Source organism: Mastigoproctus giganteus, chromosome 13 (genome assembly GCF_048544385.1).
Source record: "Mastigoproctus giganteus isolate SK-2022 chromosome 13, ASM4854438v1, whole genome shotgun sequence".
Lineage (NCBI taxonomy): Eukaryota > Metazoa > Arthropoda > Arachnida > Uropygi > Thelyphonidae > Mastigoproctus > Mastigoproctus giganteus.
In genome coordinates, this window is record NC_143587.1 from 105453037 (window position 1) to 105471429 (window position 18393).

The 18393-nt window shown below is 36.2% G+C and overlaps 1 protein-coding gene across 2 annotated transcripts in view; it reads left to right on the forward strand.

The window, feature by feature from the left end:
• Nup205 (nuclear pore complex protein Nup205) overlaps positions 1 to 18393 on the forward strand; it is a 738550-nt gene that overhangs the window by 234243 nt on the left and 485914 nt on the right. For both annotated transcript variants that reach the window (XM_090387115.1, XM_090387116.1), the window contains exon 13: positions 3903 to 4102. In XM_090387115.1, the coding sequence (XP_090243241.1) occupies positions 3903 to 4102 (200 nt within the window). The remainder of the gene's footprint in view (positions 1 to 3902; positions 4103 to 18393) is intronic.

Consider the following 18393-nt stretch of genomic DNA (forward strand, 5'->3'; position numbering starts at 1 on the left):
AACGTTTTGGGGAGGTAGGTAACATCTAAAGGAATGTGAATTGCATAGGAACCCATAACTGGAAACGTCACAAGAAAGCAGTAGCAGAGGCACAAGAAGCAGAAATGACACAAGACAGTAATTAATGGCAAACAGTTTTTTGACATAATATTAACAATGGATGCATTTCATGGATGGATGCATTTCATGATGTTACAACAGATGCTTGAAGGTTCCACCATGAGACGTGATGCATGCATGACACCGACACAGCATGGATTGGCGTACCTGGTTGAACACACCTGGAATTTCTTTGACAGTAGCAGCAGCGCTGACAAGTCTCGCCATGAGATCCATTTCCGTCTCCACAGGCCATTCATACACGATAGATTTGAGGGCCCCCACAGAAAGAAAGAAATTAAGGCTCGATAAATCAGGTGAGCATGGGGGCCAGGCAACTGGTCCACCACGGCCAATCCATCGACGCCCAAAACGCCTGTTCAAATGGCCACGACCTCACTTTCCATAATGGGCAGGCGTCCCGTCATGTTGAAACCAAATGTTGCGTCTCACATTTGCTGGAATGTCGTCAAGTAACCCCGGTAGAACTTGTTCAAGAAAGATCCGATATTTAGCACAGTTCATGCAGGATGGTAACAGGTATGGGCCGACTAAGCAGTCACCGACCATACCTGCCCACACATTTATTGCGAAGCGATGTTGTGCCGCATGGGGGCACACACCGTGTGGGCCCTCTGTTAATCCATACACTAGGTGCATGTCTGCCAGCTCACAGTTCATATATCGATGCATGCTCTTCATGCGGCGACTACTGCTTGAATGAGTAAACCAGAAATTTTCCCTCTCACGAACTGATGAACAGCGCCGTGTATTGACTTATGGTAATGTTTCCGGTTATGGGTTCCTATGCGATTCACATTCCTTTAGATGTTACCTACTTCCCCTAAACGTTTGTACCAATATTTTTGAGACACCCTGTATAATCCAATTTTTCTGAATAACTTGTATTCATCCACATAGTGGCATGCAATTGTCCTGGAAAAGATCCTTCTTATTCGTATAATTATCATTCCAATTCAGTGATATTTGGGTAAAATCCTTTAACAAATCATGCATAGGAGATTGATGTGGTATGCTGGAAAAAGAGATTGCTCTATACCCCACCAGTTTGGATTTAGGTAAAAATAAATCCAAAACTCTACTTATATGTAAAATGTGAAACAAATACAGTGGACCCCTGCTTTATGATATTAATCTGTTCCAGAGACACTAACGTATCATGAAAATATCGTAATATGAACCGAATAACACATTGTTTTTTGATAATTCATTCCAAGACCTCGGAAAGTTGATATTTTCACTATATAACTAAGCTATTTATCTCTCTAAAAGGTAATTTTTATAATGGAAATTGTATTAGTTTTACATAGAATAACGAATATTGTATTTTCCAGTGTATATCACTCATCTCTAATCTGAAAAAAAGTCTTCGTAAAATTGTGGTATGTCTTCCAAATTGGAATCAACTTAAAACACGATACAATTTAAAAAAGAAAAAAGAAATGCTGAGAGTTCCAAATTTTTACTTATTTCTGCTCCCTTTGAAATGTTGTTTAAAATGATAATAGATAATTAAGGATCGGAGGCAATCGTAAAGTGAAATAAGTAGGCGCCTGTTACCATAATCGCTGGTTAGTAGAATCAGCTGCTTTATAGAGTGAAATTTCAATAAACCGATTCAAATCATTAAAATGCACTACACTTTCATTGTTATCATATTTTCGGTTATAAGAATTGATTTTGAATGCCTTTGTGATATTTTTCTAAAGCACATTTCTGGAGGTTGCTACCATAAAACAATGAAAACAATATTCAGTTTCTGGTTTACTGGGCTTTTCTGTTAGTGGAATCAATTATAAATGGGTAGTAAACTTGGTCTTATTACATTTGTGATAATACCGAAAGCTGGAATTCTGTGTTTTTATTATGGTGAAATGTGTTTCCCCTCCCATGAAATCTTCATATAGAAAACATAAATAAATTTTCAGAATCTTCTCTTCATTCCTAATTTTTAAGCGTTTTAAACTTGTTACTCTGTGTTATTGAATACTTATATTTTTTATTGTTTTAAATTTTACAATCCAAAAAAAAAAAAAAAAAATGTCAGTGAAAAGAAATATCAATTAGTTAGTATGTACCTATCCCAGTATTAATTAAGCTACATAAGTAAGTGTAAATTAATTTTTATTTTGCTAACCTGTAGAAAATATTCTTCCGAATTTCACATATCATTTAATTTTGTTAATTGGTAAGTTAATAAAGTGTAAATCTGTCCTTATCTTTACTTTTATAGTCTGTGGATAATATTCTATAGTGAATGGTATTTTATTATGGAAAGTCCTTTACAGGGAACCAATTGTAAAGCGGTGGTCCACTGTTCAAGAAATTTACTAATTAGAAATCATGTAGTGATCACAAATCTAGACCTTGGAACTCTTTTGATACAACATGGAGGTTTAGAATGCTGTGAGATTTATTTGAATTAGGATACAGAGGGCAAATATATCTCCAATTTATGGAGCACTTCCTTTCTCTTAGAACATTTCAGATATTAAATACTGATTATCTGCAATACATATACAACAGGAAGGAGTTCCCCCCCCCCCCCCAGATTCAGTACAAGAGTGAATAAAATCACAAAATTTATGCAGCCTTTACTAGAAATTTATGTGTGCATAGATGATCTTTCCACCTCACTTCAATCATGAAGCGTGAATATGATTGAGAAGTAGCTACATCTATCCATAAAGAAGGTGGAAATACGGACAAGAAATAATGTATATAGATTATCTGAAAGAGAGTCAATTATTCATTTCTGTAAAATTTGTGCTTTTTATCCTGATCAAATTCTATATGTGAATAAAATAAAAAATGTTTCACTGAAGCTTAAAGCGAAATAAGTTTCAGTAAAAGAAAAAAAGAACCCCAGAGTGGAATACTAATGTATGGTTTATATGTGTGATGTTTCTCTTGTTTCATTTAGTATGATTTAGGAGATATTTATAGTGCATTAAATATCTTTTGTTTTAGGATATACTGTTTGTTTAAGGATATGCGGTTACTAATTGTTCCACCAGTGCAAAAGTGTAGGCAGAGGATTTGATTCCCACCAAGTGGTTGCACTTTTTAAAAATTTAATAGCAGCCCCCCCCACATGCTCAGTCCCCCTTCCCATTCATGTACAAACTGAATATCAGCTCTGAAAGTGATGTAGTTATTTATTCCTCCAGGTGATAGCTTGGGTTGATTCTGAAATGTAGATAGATCTCTTTGGGTTCTGAAAATGTCCTCAGTCAGCATCCAAAATTATATGTTGATTTCTTCCCCCTACCTAACTACACCCATCCATGAACTTGCACATTTTCAGTCCTTGTTTACAGTGTAAGCAACTGCATTAAGGAGCCTTGTGTTTTGCTTAAGAACCATGGGATGGGCCTTCTGTTTTATATGTTTTAAGGTTTATATAATTTCAATAAAATTATCAGGTATCTAATTTTGCTCACAAAGCAGTATGAAATTGTAAAAATAATAGAGAACCTAAACCTTACCAATAAAACTATCCTGTATCATATTAGAACACACACACACACACACACACACACACACACACACACACACACAGAGAAAAACTATTTCTGACTTATTTTTAGTACAGTAATTTTCCTGTTTGAAGCATTCTTCCTAATATGATGAATTTTAAAATAAATGGTTGGAGTGCAGGAAAGAAAGTTTTCTGCACTGTGCTTCCAGGCCTTTTTTGATTGTATTTAGGTCAAATTTATCTTAAATTGCTTGCTTTAAAATCTATATTTTTAAAATTCATTAATTGTTTTTGCCTTTAGCTGGACAGTGCAGCATTGTATCTTGGGATCACTTTTTCTCTACTTTACACCGTTACTATAATAACCTCCGACAGGAAGTGCCCCTACCTTCAGATAACCAATATCTCTACAGGCAGCGCCTGTCTAATCGTCGAATAACTCCCCAAGAAATAGATGGATTAGTTGCTGCTTTGAAGATCACAGCAAAAATTGTGAAAGAGGTATAGTAGTCTATAAAATAAATTTAAAACATTGCTCATGTCGACATCTACACAAGTATTTACAAAAGAAGGACGTGCTGTTCGATCTTCTATCAACAGATTTAAAGCTGTTCTCTGAACTGAAAACACAGAATACATGGACTCTCATGCTGTCATTAACATATTCAAGTAAGCACTCATCTGGTTATTCTGTGCCCTAGATATGAATGTTGGGCATGTTGACATAGTCACTAAAATGAAATATGGATTCATCACCAATCACAATATGCTCGAGCAGGTTGTTTTCATCAGTATGCCTTGCATACAATTTCCACACTAAAATTGGTACGCTTCGCTTTATCTTCACTTGTGATTGTTTTTTGCACCACTTGAGAGTGGTAAGCTTCAGTTTGAAAAATTTCTGTTGCAATTTCCAAATGATTGGTTGTATCAGACTCAATTTGTAACTTGCACATGTTTTTGATTTTCTTGGGATTCTGAGGAACATACATCACACTTCCTCCACTCATTCATCACTTGCACTTGGTCTGCTTGTTTTCTATGCATGAAGCACACAACATCCTGTATTCACAAAATTTCTGTGCCACTGATACACAGAATTTCTGCTAGGTTTCTTATTAAATGAGTGTGGAATCATTTCTAAATTGCTGTTACTAACTTTGTTTCCTCAAACCAAAACATACACTGCACTTTTTTTCCACAATGGTAAATCCACCATTTTCTTGATGCTACTGCAGTGCCTCTGATAGGGCAGACACAGCTACTTTGTTTAAAAAAAAACAGAATATTATGCTGTCTTTCCATACTGCTATATACTGTTTCTTTTTGTCTAACACTGTCCTGAGCATACAAAGTTGTTAGACCACTTTGTAATAATCCTATATTTCTAATGCTGTAAAGTTACATTAAAATTTCATACCTTAAGTATTAAGGTATGAAATTTTAAGTACAGTAAACCCCCGCTATTCGCGGTCGCTGATTTAATATAAAATGAAACCTAAAAAATTGTGAATTTTAAAGCGGCGTGAACGTTTTCCGCCATAACAAAAACATGGGCCTGGCTAAAATTATCTTTCCCGGTCAAAATAGCGCTCAGTGGGTGGGGGGAGAGGGGTGACAAAATCGCAAGCGTGGATGTTTCTCGCTAATCCTTGTTCGGTGTGTGTTATGCGCTTGTCATGGAAGGTTTCGTCGTTTGCTTTTAATTTAATATGCTTATAAATTGAATAAATTTATAAATTGACATGCGTACAAAAGTGATAAATCTACCGTTTTGCAGTGTAAAACAGACTTTTTCGAGTGTGTTAATGGAAGAAAGTGACTTTATTGTGGACAAGTTCTTTCTAACCCGTACAAAAATATGGCTACGAATAACAAGGGAAATGTGAAAAGATCAAAGAAGGTGATGACATTAGTGAATAAAATTGAGTTATTAGACAAAATTTCTAATGGTGGAAGTGTCTCCTCGGTGGCAAAACATTATAAAATCAATGAGTCAACGGTACGATCAATCAAGAAATCGGAAGAAAAAATCCGCCGTAGTGTCCGTGAAAATGCGCTAATTGTTTCAAAAATTTGCTCTGTAACTCGTGATGTTAAATTAGAAAAAAATGGAAAAAGCTTTAAATCTGTTGATAGAAGATCGAACTCAAAATAAAATTCCGTTATGTTCACTCATCATTCGTCAAAAGGCAAAACTCCTCTATCAACACTTTAGCGAAATGGTGATGGCACTGGCGGGATAAGATTTTTAGCTAGCAAGGGCGCTGGTATGAAAGATTTGTTTGAAATTTCTAATAAATATTACATTTAATATTAAATTGTTTCTTATTTTCATTTCGATGCCATATGCTTGCATTTAACTATGTACTGTCTATGTACATAGTCATATTATGAAGGTACATATAATACATACATAGACAAAATTTTAGACTAGTTTTTCTTATAAATTTCATACTTTGGAACGGAACCCCTTTATTACTATGGGAGCCATAACTCAGTATTCGCATTTTCGGTATTCGCGACATTTCTCAGGAATGTAAACCCCCGCGAATAGCGGGGGTTTACTGTATATACTTAAGTATTAAGTATAAACTTACCATATGTTAAATATCAGAATTCCTTTCTGGTATCTTTAGTGATCTGACAGTCTGGTATCTCTGTGCACACTGAAAGTTTATTGCTGAGACTTAGTGGAATATCTACTTTTATTTAAAAATTTGTATGCTAATTGCATGGGGTGAATGTTAGTGGCTCTAAAAGTAACTAAGGTAAAATTAAACTGCTAGGTTTAGATCGGTATTAACCTTTTTGGGTAACTGTGACGATCATAGAATTCTACACCATTTTATAATTAAAACTTACAGTACGGAAAATTCTAGAATTTATTTACATTCACTGTAAACTAGAAAAAAGTATCCAATGGTACTGTATTCCTATATAAGAATAGAGTACCATTGATTATTTCAATGGTACTCTATTCTTGTAAAGACCTTTCATTTAGTAGCATGAATCAGTGGCATACAGTTAGAAGTTGCATCAAAGTCCCATCTAATGCAAGGTATGAAGAACTGGATCAGACTTTTCAACTCTTTCTTATTGAATATATTTTTTAATTTCTTTCTTTTGTTTTACATTTCTTTTCTTTAAGCATCCATGCAATATTCCTAAGCAGATTTATTGATAACTATATACCAGTTTGTAGATGGAACTGCTGGTGTTGTAGATATCAAGAACTTTGTAGCAGAAAATACTTTATAGAGAGTGGGAAACTCTAAGTTAAATGATTTGGCCATTTTGGAAAATTTTCTGGCTGACTGTGAGGATGTAAGGTATTGTAATGGAACCTGCATTGGTTTTCCTGATCATTTGTTGTAAGACTTTTTATGAACACTTCAGGCAGTAACAGGGACAGTGGATTGCTTAATCTATTCTTTTTTCATAGAAAGAATATTGGAATGAAAAATATGATTCACAGACTAATTAGTCTGTGAGGTCCTTTATGTCTTCCATAAGTGTTGTTATATCCAAAAGAATATTCGAGTCTAGCTTCAGGTTCAGTTTTGCTTCTTGTAGCACTCTAAATGTTAAATACCATTATTTAAGAATGCAATAGGTGATTTATTGCCTTAGTTGTCCATGCACAAATAAATCTGACAATGAATAAAATGAAAGGAAACCATAAAATCTTGGTGTAGTTTTGAGAGGATATGTATAGTATTCTTTAGAGCAAATGGATTGGGAAATACAGTTTGAGGTAGAAGTTTAACTAACAGTTAGTTATGTTTCCCCCTGAATGAAATCTCCCACTGATCATTGGACATGTTGGTAGACCTTTTTATACTTTTAGGTTAGAAAACATGAGTTCTTTTAATTTCTCTTATAATTAGTTTTCTTCAAGTCATTCATGTCTTCAAGTCAACTCTCATATACATCCATCAGAACGCTCAGCTCCTAATTTCTTCACATTCTCTGCGTCTTCCATGCAGAGAATGTGAAGACACAAAGACATCTTCCATGGCTAGATCATGTCCTGTTCGAGATAGTTCCTCAAGCATGTGACTTTTGACTGCGATGTGTTGGAGAATCGCCTCCTTTGGTTCTACCCCGAACGACAGCACTTTTGCTACTTTGTGTACTGCTTTTTTGCTCTATTCTGGGGAACGATGTCCTTTTATATACAATTTAATTAACAATAAAAATTAATAAGATTTATAAATTTAATTGATTAATTGGCTATACTAAGCTAAGAGGGTCTTAGAGTGGAACAGGTATTCTGTGTGTTTTCAGACACTCAGTCTAAAACACTGATGGGTCCAATATCTTTCTATTACAGAAGATTTAGGAGAAGTCCGGTTGGCTGCCTCCCTAAAATCCACTCATGCACACCTTCTCAGTGGTGAGTCCTATTACGTCACTTAGGTGGCAACGAACGTGTAGAGTGGTTCTTTTCAAGATGCCCGGTCAGCGTGAAGAGGAAAAGACGAAACCCTCCAGCATATGACAGCACGACGAAACATATGGCTGTCAGTCCCCAGCGGCTTTCACTCTCCCTCTTATGGCAGCAAGAGGATCAGAGTGGAAGCAGAGGGTGCTAAGAATCTCTGGGCACAACCAGGCTGGCATTCACGGAAACTGAACTTAGCCTGTTACAACGTAAGATCGCCCATCGGTGAAGACAGGACATTAGAGCTGGAAAAGGAACCAGAAAATGTGAATTGGAATATCATCGGTTTGGCTGAAACAAGAAGAAGAAGAAGAAATGATTCACTTATAAGTTTATCAAGTGGAAATCTGCTGTATCCAATGGAAACAGTGAAAGGAGCGAAGGTGGAGTTGGGTTTCTGGTCCATAAAGATATAAAAAACAACATTTTGGAATACAAAAATACATCACCAAGGGTGTCAAGACTAATAACTCAAGATTTCTAAGAGGTACAAGCTAAAGGTTATAATGATTTATGCACCAACATCGAGCTTCTTCAACCTCTTCATGATGATGAAAAGGTTGAAGAAATGTACACCGAAATTGAGTCTTCTAGATGAGCAAAAAACCCACTACACTATTATTATGGGGGATTTCAATGCTAAGGTTGGAAAAAGACAAAACAGCACAGAAAGGGGAACTATAGGAAATTTTGGAATTGGTAAAAGAAATGAAAGAGGTGAAAGACTTGTGGAATTTGCAGAATCTAGAGGAATGTCAGTAATGAACACTTTTTTTTTTTCATTCAAGAAAAGGGTGAACAGAAAGTGGACATGAAAGAGTCCAAATGGATTAACAACTAATGAAATCGACTTCATCCTTACTAACAGAAGATATATCGCGAATGATGTTACCATCCTGAATAAGGTAAATGTTGGAAGTGATCACAGAATGGTAAGATGCACACTTGATATAGAAGTAGGAAAGGAAAAAACTGACTCGAGTAAATAATACGAAGGTCTTTGAGATAACAGAACAGGGGAAAAAGCAGTATATACTGGAAGTTAAGAGCAGGTTTGAGCTTCTGCACTACTCCGGACCAAGATATTGATGAGGAATTCTGAAAGTGATAAAGCCCAAGAAACCTATAGGGAAAAAGAAATCGAAAGAAGAAAAAATTAGTCAAGAAACACTTGTTATGATGAACCGAAGGCGACAAATGAAGAGCAAGATAAACACTGAAAAGGAGAAAATTGAGTATACCGAGTTATGCAAAGCCATTAGAAAGGGACTCAGAGAGGACATAAGAAGATTTAACGCAAGAAAAGTAGAACAAGCATTAAGGGAAAACAAAGGACTTAAGTCAGCGGCCATTTTGGACTAATGATACTGAAACTGACGAACAGCAATGGTGTAGTTATAAATAGCAGAGATGGCATAATTCAAATAGCAGAAGACTACTATAGAGATGATGCCACTAATGATGCCAGCAGTGGGGAAGATGGATTACAAATTAGCAACACATACGACATACCTGATATTCTTCCATCACATCCATAAAACAATAAAAACAATTTGCACTTTCCGGTTTATTGGGCTTTTCTGTTACTGCATGCAATTAATATAAACGGTTTTAAACTCTATCTGCTTGCATTTGCGTGGCAGAGAAGAAAAATGCATCCCATGCATTTTTCTTCTCTACCATGAGCCTCATTCATTCATCCAACATCCATTTAGCCTAAACCTTGAAAACTATTTTTTAGTTTGTAGAAAAAGCCTAGTACCCTCCAAGATTAATTCCCTGAAGGCCTCCCATTTAGAATTCACTGTTGGTAACATCAGCAGTTGGTCCCACTCTGTAGAATTTAAAAACTGTGTGAGACCTCTGTAGTCATCTTTACAAAAACCCTTCCCTTTACCCTTGATCCTAGTTACATCTTTAAGTCAATTCCGCATGTTATGTTATGTTGTTATTTTGGTGGTTATGAGCATTAGCAACTAAGGCCATATTGCTCCGGGGATATGCGGTGGTCATTTCCTTACCTTTCCGCATCCTCCATATTTGGTGGTCACGAGCTCGAACTCCGGTCTGCTCAAGAAACGTGTGCTACGCACTGATGCTTCTGCCCACCTGGCTACGGAGGCGCCCAATCCCACATGAGTACTCTTTGATCACTCCCACCTAGTAGTTCCTTTATCTGCAAATTCCTAATGCATGTGTCATCACTGCTGACAATCAAGTCAAGGGTATTACTCCCTCTAACATGTTGCTGTAGAAAACAGTCCTCCCATAAATCCACAAAAGTCTTGCTGGTGTGCGAGTGACCAAACCACAAGTTGCAGTCAATATCTGAAAAGTGAAAATCTCCCATTACAAGACATTCTGATTTACTAACCCATTCTATTTCTCTGCACAACTGTTCATTGTTCTTATCAGCGTCATTAGGCTTATAACATACTCCTACTCATTTTCCTTTTCCCAGTGTTTATCACACCAAACAGACTCAACATTACAATGTCCACCCATGTCAACTGGATGCACTTCCTTAGATTTTATGTGTTTCTTAACTAACTGTATGACCATTCTCCCTGTCTGTTCTTTCTGTACACATCGTACTCCCCAAATTCCAATTCTGTGCTGCTTATATCTGTGTGACACTGTGTTTCTGATATCCCAACAATATCACCCTTTGATGTCTTGATCAGCACTTCAAATTCATCAAATTTATATACTATACTTCTGGCATTGGTGTACATGCAAGTATACATGCACCTATTCTTACTCTTAGTTACCCTAACACAGCCCATGTATTTACTTGTTCCATAATGACTCCCAGCAGCTCTTGAAGTCTCCAGCAACTTGCTCTCTAGATTGCTGCTAGTTACAATAGAAGCAGTGCAAGAAGTGCTTTCACCTCTGCTGTGGCTACTGGTAATCTTTTAGTCTGTGAATCCCCCACCCAAGTTAGCAGTTTTCCGATCCGCCTAACACTGCCTCGCTAGCATTAGTTAATATTCTTGCACCCTTTCTATTTAAGTGTATCCCATCCCTGTAGAGGCAGTCTCTTCTGTTAGTAAGCACAGACCGCACTGAAAAAAATTCTATCCCATGTGCCTTACGCAATCTCTCCAGGGCCAAATTGATTGACAAGACTCTCATCGTATACTCCCTCATATCGGGTCTGGGCAGCATTGCAGACACTTTAAAATTCAACACTAGTTCGCGACTTTTTTTTGAACATTGACCTGTCATCATTGACATCATTATCATAATCCAAGAACTGAAGAGTAGAATTAAGGTAAACAAAATGGGACAGGAGTTCTGCATATGCTTCCAATAGTGGCATAACTTCTGGACTTACAGTATCATTGTGCAAGTGAATTTATTTGAAGATAGCAGCTATTCCTTGCTACACTTATTGGAAAATAAAATAGCCAATAGCCATCATATACTCCCTCCTATTGTGTCTGGGCAGAATTGCATTCACTTTCAAATTTAACCCTAAAATACTAATATACCCTAATATACAATGTTATTAATGAAATACTCCATGTGGCTCACATCTGGTGAGTATAGGCTTAGCACACCCAGGGTCCTGAGCTGGATATATCATCTACTCTTTCTTGATGATTCCCTTCTACTTCTGATTCTTGTTCTCTCTCTCTCTCTCTCTCTCTCTCTCTCTCTCGCTCTCTCTCGCTCTCTCTCGCTCTCTCTCTCTCTCGCTCTCTCTCTCTCTCTCTCTCACTCACTCACACACACACACACACACACAGGGTAATTCGGAAATTTTTTTTTTTTTTTGGCTGGTGCAGTATAAGCCTCAGGCCTCCTTGCACCCTATGGCTAATGATAATAATAATAAGAAGAATAATGTCTTTTGGGATTCAGTGGTGAGACTACTATTTTCAATATTTTTGAATGCATATCAAGTTTAATGTCCAAGTTTTTTGTTGATAATACAAAGGTGGGTTGGGTTGTGAATGACAATCATCAAGTATTCTTCTCCAACAGAATCTGGATAAATTTGGCAGATGGCTTAAAAGGTAACTACGATTTGGCATTTATAAATTACGACGGCCTAAGGACTTACATGGCTTCTATTAACTGGGTAGATATCTCACAGAGAGCAAATACAATTGAATATGGTATACCTTTAAAACATTAATCTCAGAAGCCTTGAATGCGTATATATCATTAAAAAATACTCTTATGAGGAGGATTCCAAGTTGGATGAATAGTGAAGTTGCCATATTACTTGAGCAGAAAAAGACCGTGAAAAATTTACAGAGTAATAAAAAGTACTGAAGCCTATAACAGCTACAAAAAGGGTCTGTAGTGCCACAGAAAGGTTAGGCTGGCAAAGGCAGATTATGAAAAGTAAATTCAAGGAGTAACTGAACAAACTTTTAGAGGGAGTGGATGTGTGAATTTTTTTTTTTTTTTTGGGCTGATGCTATATAAGCTCACAATCTTGCTTTCTTGCATCACTTGCCTTCATTGCCTTCATCACATGCTTATAATTTTTGGCAATAGTTCAAAACCAACATATGATCCATTTTTCATTTCTAAGTAAGGAAAAGTAATATTGGGCTGAAACATTTGGTGTCTTAAAATTCAGTTCAGTTTAATAATTTATTATTTCTAAACAATTCCACTCTGGTACTTAGGGGAAGGCAAGGGAGAAGTTCCTACAACCATCACAACCCCAACATTCATGGGAAGAAGCTATGCAGACTTGCAATCTAAAGCCAGGTTAAAGTATACTGTAGAGTGGTTGGAGGGATACTTAGTTATCCCTAATTCTCTTTATAATCCATCCATATGTTAATATGGATGGATTTAGTGTTTCAGATAATATAAAGCTCTTAAAATAAGTGTTTTTTTATCATACCAGATTTTACATTGACGAGGTAGTTGGATTGAAAGTTTGGCACTGTCTTGGTCTCTTTGATTTTCAGTAAATGGATATTTTTATGTTCTTTTTCTGCATCTTTATTTAAACTGCAAAAATTATAATTTCTACATTGATTTTAGGAGTAGTGGAGGGAAGAGCAGGAAGAAGACTGGAGACGTGCCACCAGATGAACAAAATGGCATCAATGGGTGTAGCTGGATTTAAGCATGTGATGAGAAGTGGATAGAACTGAGGTCTCAGTGTTGCTAATAAAGACTTTCCAAAAGTGGAGGGTGTATAGGAGTTTACTGTTCTGGGTCTCCTCCTATGGAAACTATTTTTCTTGGAATTTAAAATAATCCTGTAATGCCAAAAGATTTTTCAGATTGATAATTAATACTCTTTATTGTATGAGAAATTCAACATCAACAATATTGTTTCCTAGGCCCTTCTAGCCAGAAGGAGTCCAGGGTTGAAAAAATGTTTTGCTTTATACTGCAGCATGAAGATTTGGCTAGTAGATGAAAGGTGTAGCACAATTTTTAGTCATTGCTGCATCAATAATTCCTTTTTCTCCTTCAGTGGCATTGGGGGTAGCAGACCCTTTAGCCCATTTACCACATCCTAATGTACCCCACTATTTTCAGTGCAATCTATCACTGTCACCTTAAAAACAAAGCCTGATCATTGTATGTTGACATCATAAGTGGGCCATAATAAGTACATAAAGCTACCGAGAAATGAGAAAAGTGAAAGCAAGAGTTAAGCCTAAATCTACTTTATTTTCTGTGCATAATGGAAAGCTAATTTGTGTTGCAAGGGACAATACAAAAAAAAAAAAAATAATAATAAAAAAATAAATAAATAAAAAATTAGACAGTTTTGTTTCTTAAGTGTGATAATATTTTTTTAATCATAACACTCTGAAAATATGAAGACAACACATTTTATAGTTAACTATTTTATTACATTTTGAATGTTTTACATGTAATTTGTAATCCAATTAATGTATACATTTGTTCATTAAATTTAATAATTTGATTACTATAGTTGAACCGAAATAATTTTACTTTAAATTTAGCTCTTTTTCAATGTTTGAAGTTTACGTTTATGTGTTGCTTTTAATACATAATTTTTCTCTTTACTATAATTGTTGAGTAAAATATTGATAATGGTATTAATTAGCAAATTCAAAATTATTTCTCCAAAATGACCATTTTTGCAAATATCATTCAAAGAAAATCAAATAGCTTCGAATAAATTTTCATAAATAACGATAAGAAATCTTTCTGATTACATAACATCAAGAATACTTTCTCTAGGGCTTGTCCATGTTTTGAATTAGTTCATATTAGCCACCAGTACGTAATCGTTTGTTCATTGTTAAAATAAGTTTGCATTCCTCGCAGTGATATCTTTTGATAACAGCATGCAGCAGCATATCCAGCAAGATAAACTAAGAGTGACATCTAATCTTTTTCTTTTGATAAATCACTTTCTGTGACAGTAATGTGAGAAAACAATGTGGATGTATTAGCCTCCATTCCTATTTCAACAAGACTTTCCTGAAATGCATTTTTATTGAAATCATTAATTGCAAAGTTGCCAAAAGTGTTTGATTTTAAAGTTAAAGGCAATACAGAATACATTTGTAATTTCATTTCATTCTCATAAATATTTTCCTCAAATACAGAATTATCTGTATTTGAGGAAAATATTTGGTCTGTATTGACCAAATCTTTCCTCTGAGTTGCCTGAAATTTTCCTGAAAAACAGTAATTTATTAATGCATTACTTGATATGTCAAGTAATGCATAAGTTGTAGGCTTCAAAGCAATGTGTGCATCTCTCTTGTTAAAAAATCTGTACTAATATTAAATTAGCAGTTCTCATCTATCTAACCGAATAATAAATATATATTTAGAAAAGCAGCATTTTCCTGATTTTTAATTAAAGGTTCTTGGTGACTGGTTTTTAAACTTTGTACCTTTATGGGTGTTTTCACATTCACTGTATATCGGCATGCTAAAACTGTTCTAATGAAATTGGCAGTATCTTTACGACATAGTAAATTTATTTTTGGAACTAAAAGAATAAGTCTTTAATGACATGTTTATTGAAAATCTGCAATACAAGTTTTACACTTTGTCTCTCCAAACTTCAGGGATTCAAAGCCTTCAATTTTAATTTGTAACCATCACAGATTTTTCAGTTTCTATGGAGTACAATGCTTTAAGGCAAGATAGTGAAGCTGTATGAAGATGTTCAGCTTTTTCAAAATATGGATAATAAATTTTTTTTCAGAGTTGTATTGGTTTAATCAGTTACTGTGAATACATTTCAAAATATGAACTGCATCTATAACAAAAATAGGCGGCATGAAGGATCAACAGGATTAGAATAAACAATACTCAGCTGTGGAGGATTTGTAAATAGTTAAATATTTCTTCTATTATTTGAATTATTATCACTTACATTTGCTATAACATTATAACCAATTTTCTCCAAACCCACAATAATTTTTTTCATAAATAAAATAGAAATGATGTTTTTGTAATTTGACAATAGATTTAGATAAATTTAGAAAATAGATTTAGATGTCCTTCTAACTATCTAGCTCAAAATGAATATTACATACCTGTAGCAATATGAAAAATATAAACTATCTAAAGAAATATTTAAACTTTATTTAAAGTATCAACCTCCACAGCAACAACAGATGGAAGTTTGCTCCAGCAATTAACCACCTGCTAACTAAAGACAAGTTTCCACATATCTGTTCTACACCTATCTGTCCTCAATTTGAATTTATGCCCCATCAGGTTTGTAATCTGAGCAAGTGGAAGAATCCCATCAGAATTCAGTGTGCTCAACCCATTCAAAGCCTTATACATCTTAATCAGATCACCTCACAGATGCCTTGTCTTCAGCTGCTGCAATTTGCAGAACTTAAGCCTTCCTTGATAAGAGGATCCCTTCGTTCCCATAACCAATCTTGTTGCCCTTCTAACATGATTAAACAACTTTATATCCTTCCTAAAATCAGTCCTCCAGACCTGTACATAGTACTCTAGGTGTGGTCTGACCATTGCCTTATACAAATGGATAATCACCCTACTACCAAACCCCACTCTTCCCTACTACCAAAATTCCTGTATATCATTGACAATACCTCATGACCTGCTCTGGCCGCCTGTCTGCAATGATCAGTACACTTCTTATCTGTCTGCACAATTATTCCCAGGTCTTTTTCATTTTCTACCACCCCAAGTCTAGTACTACACAGTTGGTACTTTTCTCTGGGGTTACTTCTACCCATATACAGTATTTGCACTTGTCAGTGTTAAACTTCAGTCGCCACTATTCAGCCCATCTGCCCAAATTTTCTAGATCCTGTTGCAGAAGCACACTGCCATTAACAACCCTGCCAGCCTTTGTATTATCTGCAAACTTCGGCATTAAGTCTGATATACCTTCATCAATATCATTGATAAATATACAAAACAACAATGGGCCCAATGCCAAACTGTGTGGGACTCCACGAAGAGCAGCATCTATTGATTACCACTCTCTGCCTTCTCCCACTCACCCATCGTTTTATCCATTGTAGCAATTTGCCCTTAATACCTTACTGCTCATGTTTGTACAGTAATCTTCCATGTGCAACAATGTCAAAAGCTTTCCCGAAATCCAAGTATATAATATCAAAATTATTTTTTGCTTCCAGTTCCTTTGTGACCACATCATAGTATCCAGTCAAATTTGTTAGACAAGACTTTCCCTTAAAAACAAACCCATGCTGTATCTGAATTATTACGACAGTATTGTTTTAGTGCATTATAGCCCTAGTTGCTGATGCGCCATTAAAAGCCAAACAAAAACTGCAGTCTTGTCTAGATGATCCTGCAATGCATCTTTAATCATCGACTCCACAGTGACATATGGCTTCAAACCTGGAACCTCGACAATCGAGGCACTCAAAAGCATCACTGACGCTGTGCTGATGCGTGAGAAGAAATACTTCTTAGTGATATCTATTGCTTTGTGTGTTCGACACCATCTGGTGGCCAAGCGTCCTTACAAGACGTGGACAGGCATCCATACCTGGAAACCTATATAACATCACGAAGTTCTACCTCTCTGGAAGGAAAATTGCAGTGAAAACAGCATATAGAAGTCTCACTAGTCCTGTCTTGAGGGGCTATCCCCAAGGCTCAGTTCTGGGACTGCTCCTGTGGAACATGGTCATGGATGAATTCCTAATCCTCGACTTGGGTGAAGGCCACTCCTAGGCCTTTGCAGATGATCCCATCATCATCACGATAATGGTTGACTCTAGAGCCCAACTTGAGGCTATCACAAACCCAGCACTGACAGAATTCCACCAATGGGCTTTGACCCATTTTTTAAAAATTTCTTCTGCAAAAACCAGTACAATCTTGAAGGGCAAATTGTAGCTATGAAGACTGCCACAAATCAAGATTGGAGTAACCATCTTGAAAATCACCACGCAACTCAAATATCTAGGAGTTATACTGTACACAAACCTGTCTTTTCTACCAAACCTCCAGTATATAAGAAGTAAAATAAGAAAATATTCGGCACTCATTGCAACAGTCACCAAAAAGGACTTGGGGGCTTAACAAATGCACCTTGTCATTATACTATAAAATGATCTTTACTCCCATATTTACATATGTCACACTAATGTGGTACAACAAAACCACAGTGACAGTATATAGAAGACAACTAGACAATCCAAAGAACAATCCTTCTTGTCATCACCCGAGCCTGCCATACAGTAAATACGCATGTTCTACCTGTCATAGCAGGAGTCCTTCCCGTGGACCTTGAGGTTATTAAGACTGCCTTCATGTATTATTATGCCAGAGGAACCCCCATCACCTTTGCTGGATTCACCGTCAACCCTGCAAATGGCAAGAAAATAGAAAAAACCACACCAACGCAACACCTGCAGCAGATATGGCAGGATAGGTGGTTAAACTCCACCAAAGGAGAAATTAAGAAGAAATTCCCTCCACATATTGACAGGATGTACCCAAAAGCACCCACCTCCTTCCGGTTCTTCCCAGGACTAAACACAGCCCATTCCAAGCTAAACTAATGACTTTTGGTCTGGGCTTGGGTTTTCCAAGGGCCTCACAGACAAGAGGCCAGATGTACAGCTGGCCAACACAACATCATGCAAACCACACGTTAACACACACGCTATCTTGCTGTTATAGAGTTTTTATTGTGTCACAAAAGTACACAATGTGGAGTTGGGGCAGACCCCCCTGGTGGTGCTTGACCTGTGACATAAACTGTAATCTTATAGAAATATTGTCTCCATCTATTCAAATAATGTACTGCTTACTGTTATATTATTAGATTAATGAATTTGCAGATTAGTGTATTGTATTTAATTGTGTATCGAATTACATTTTTATAATCTGCTTGCATGTTTTT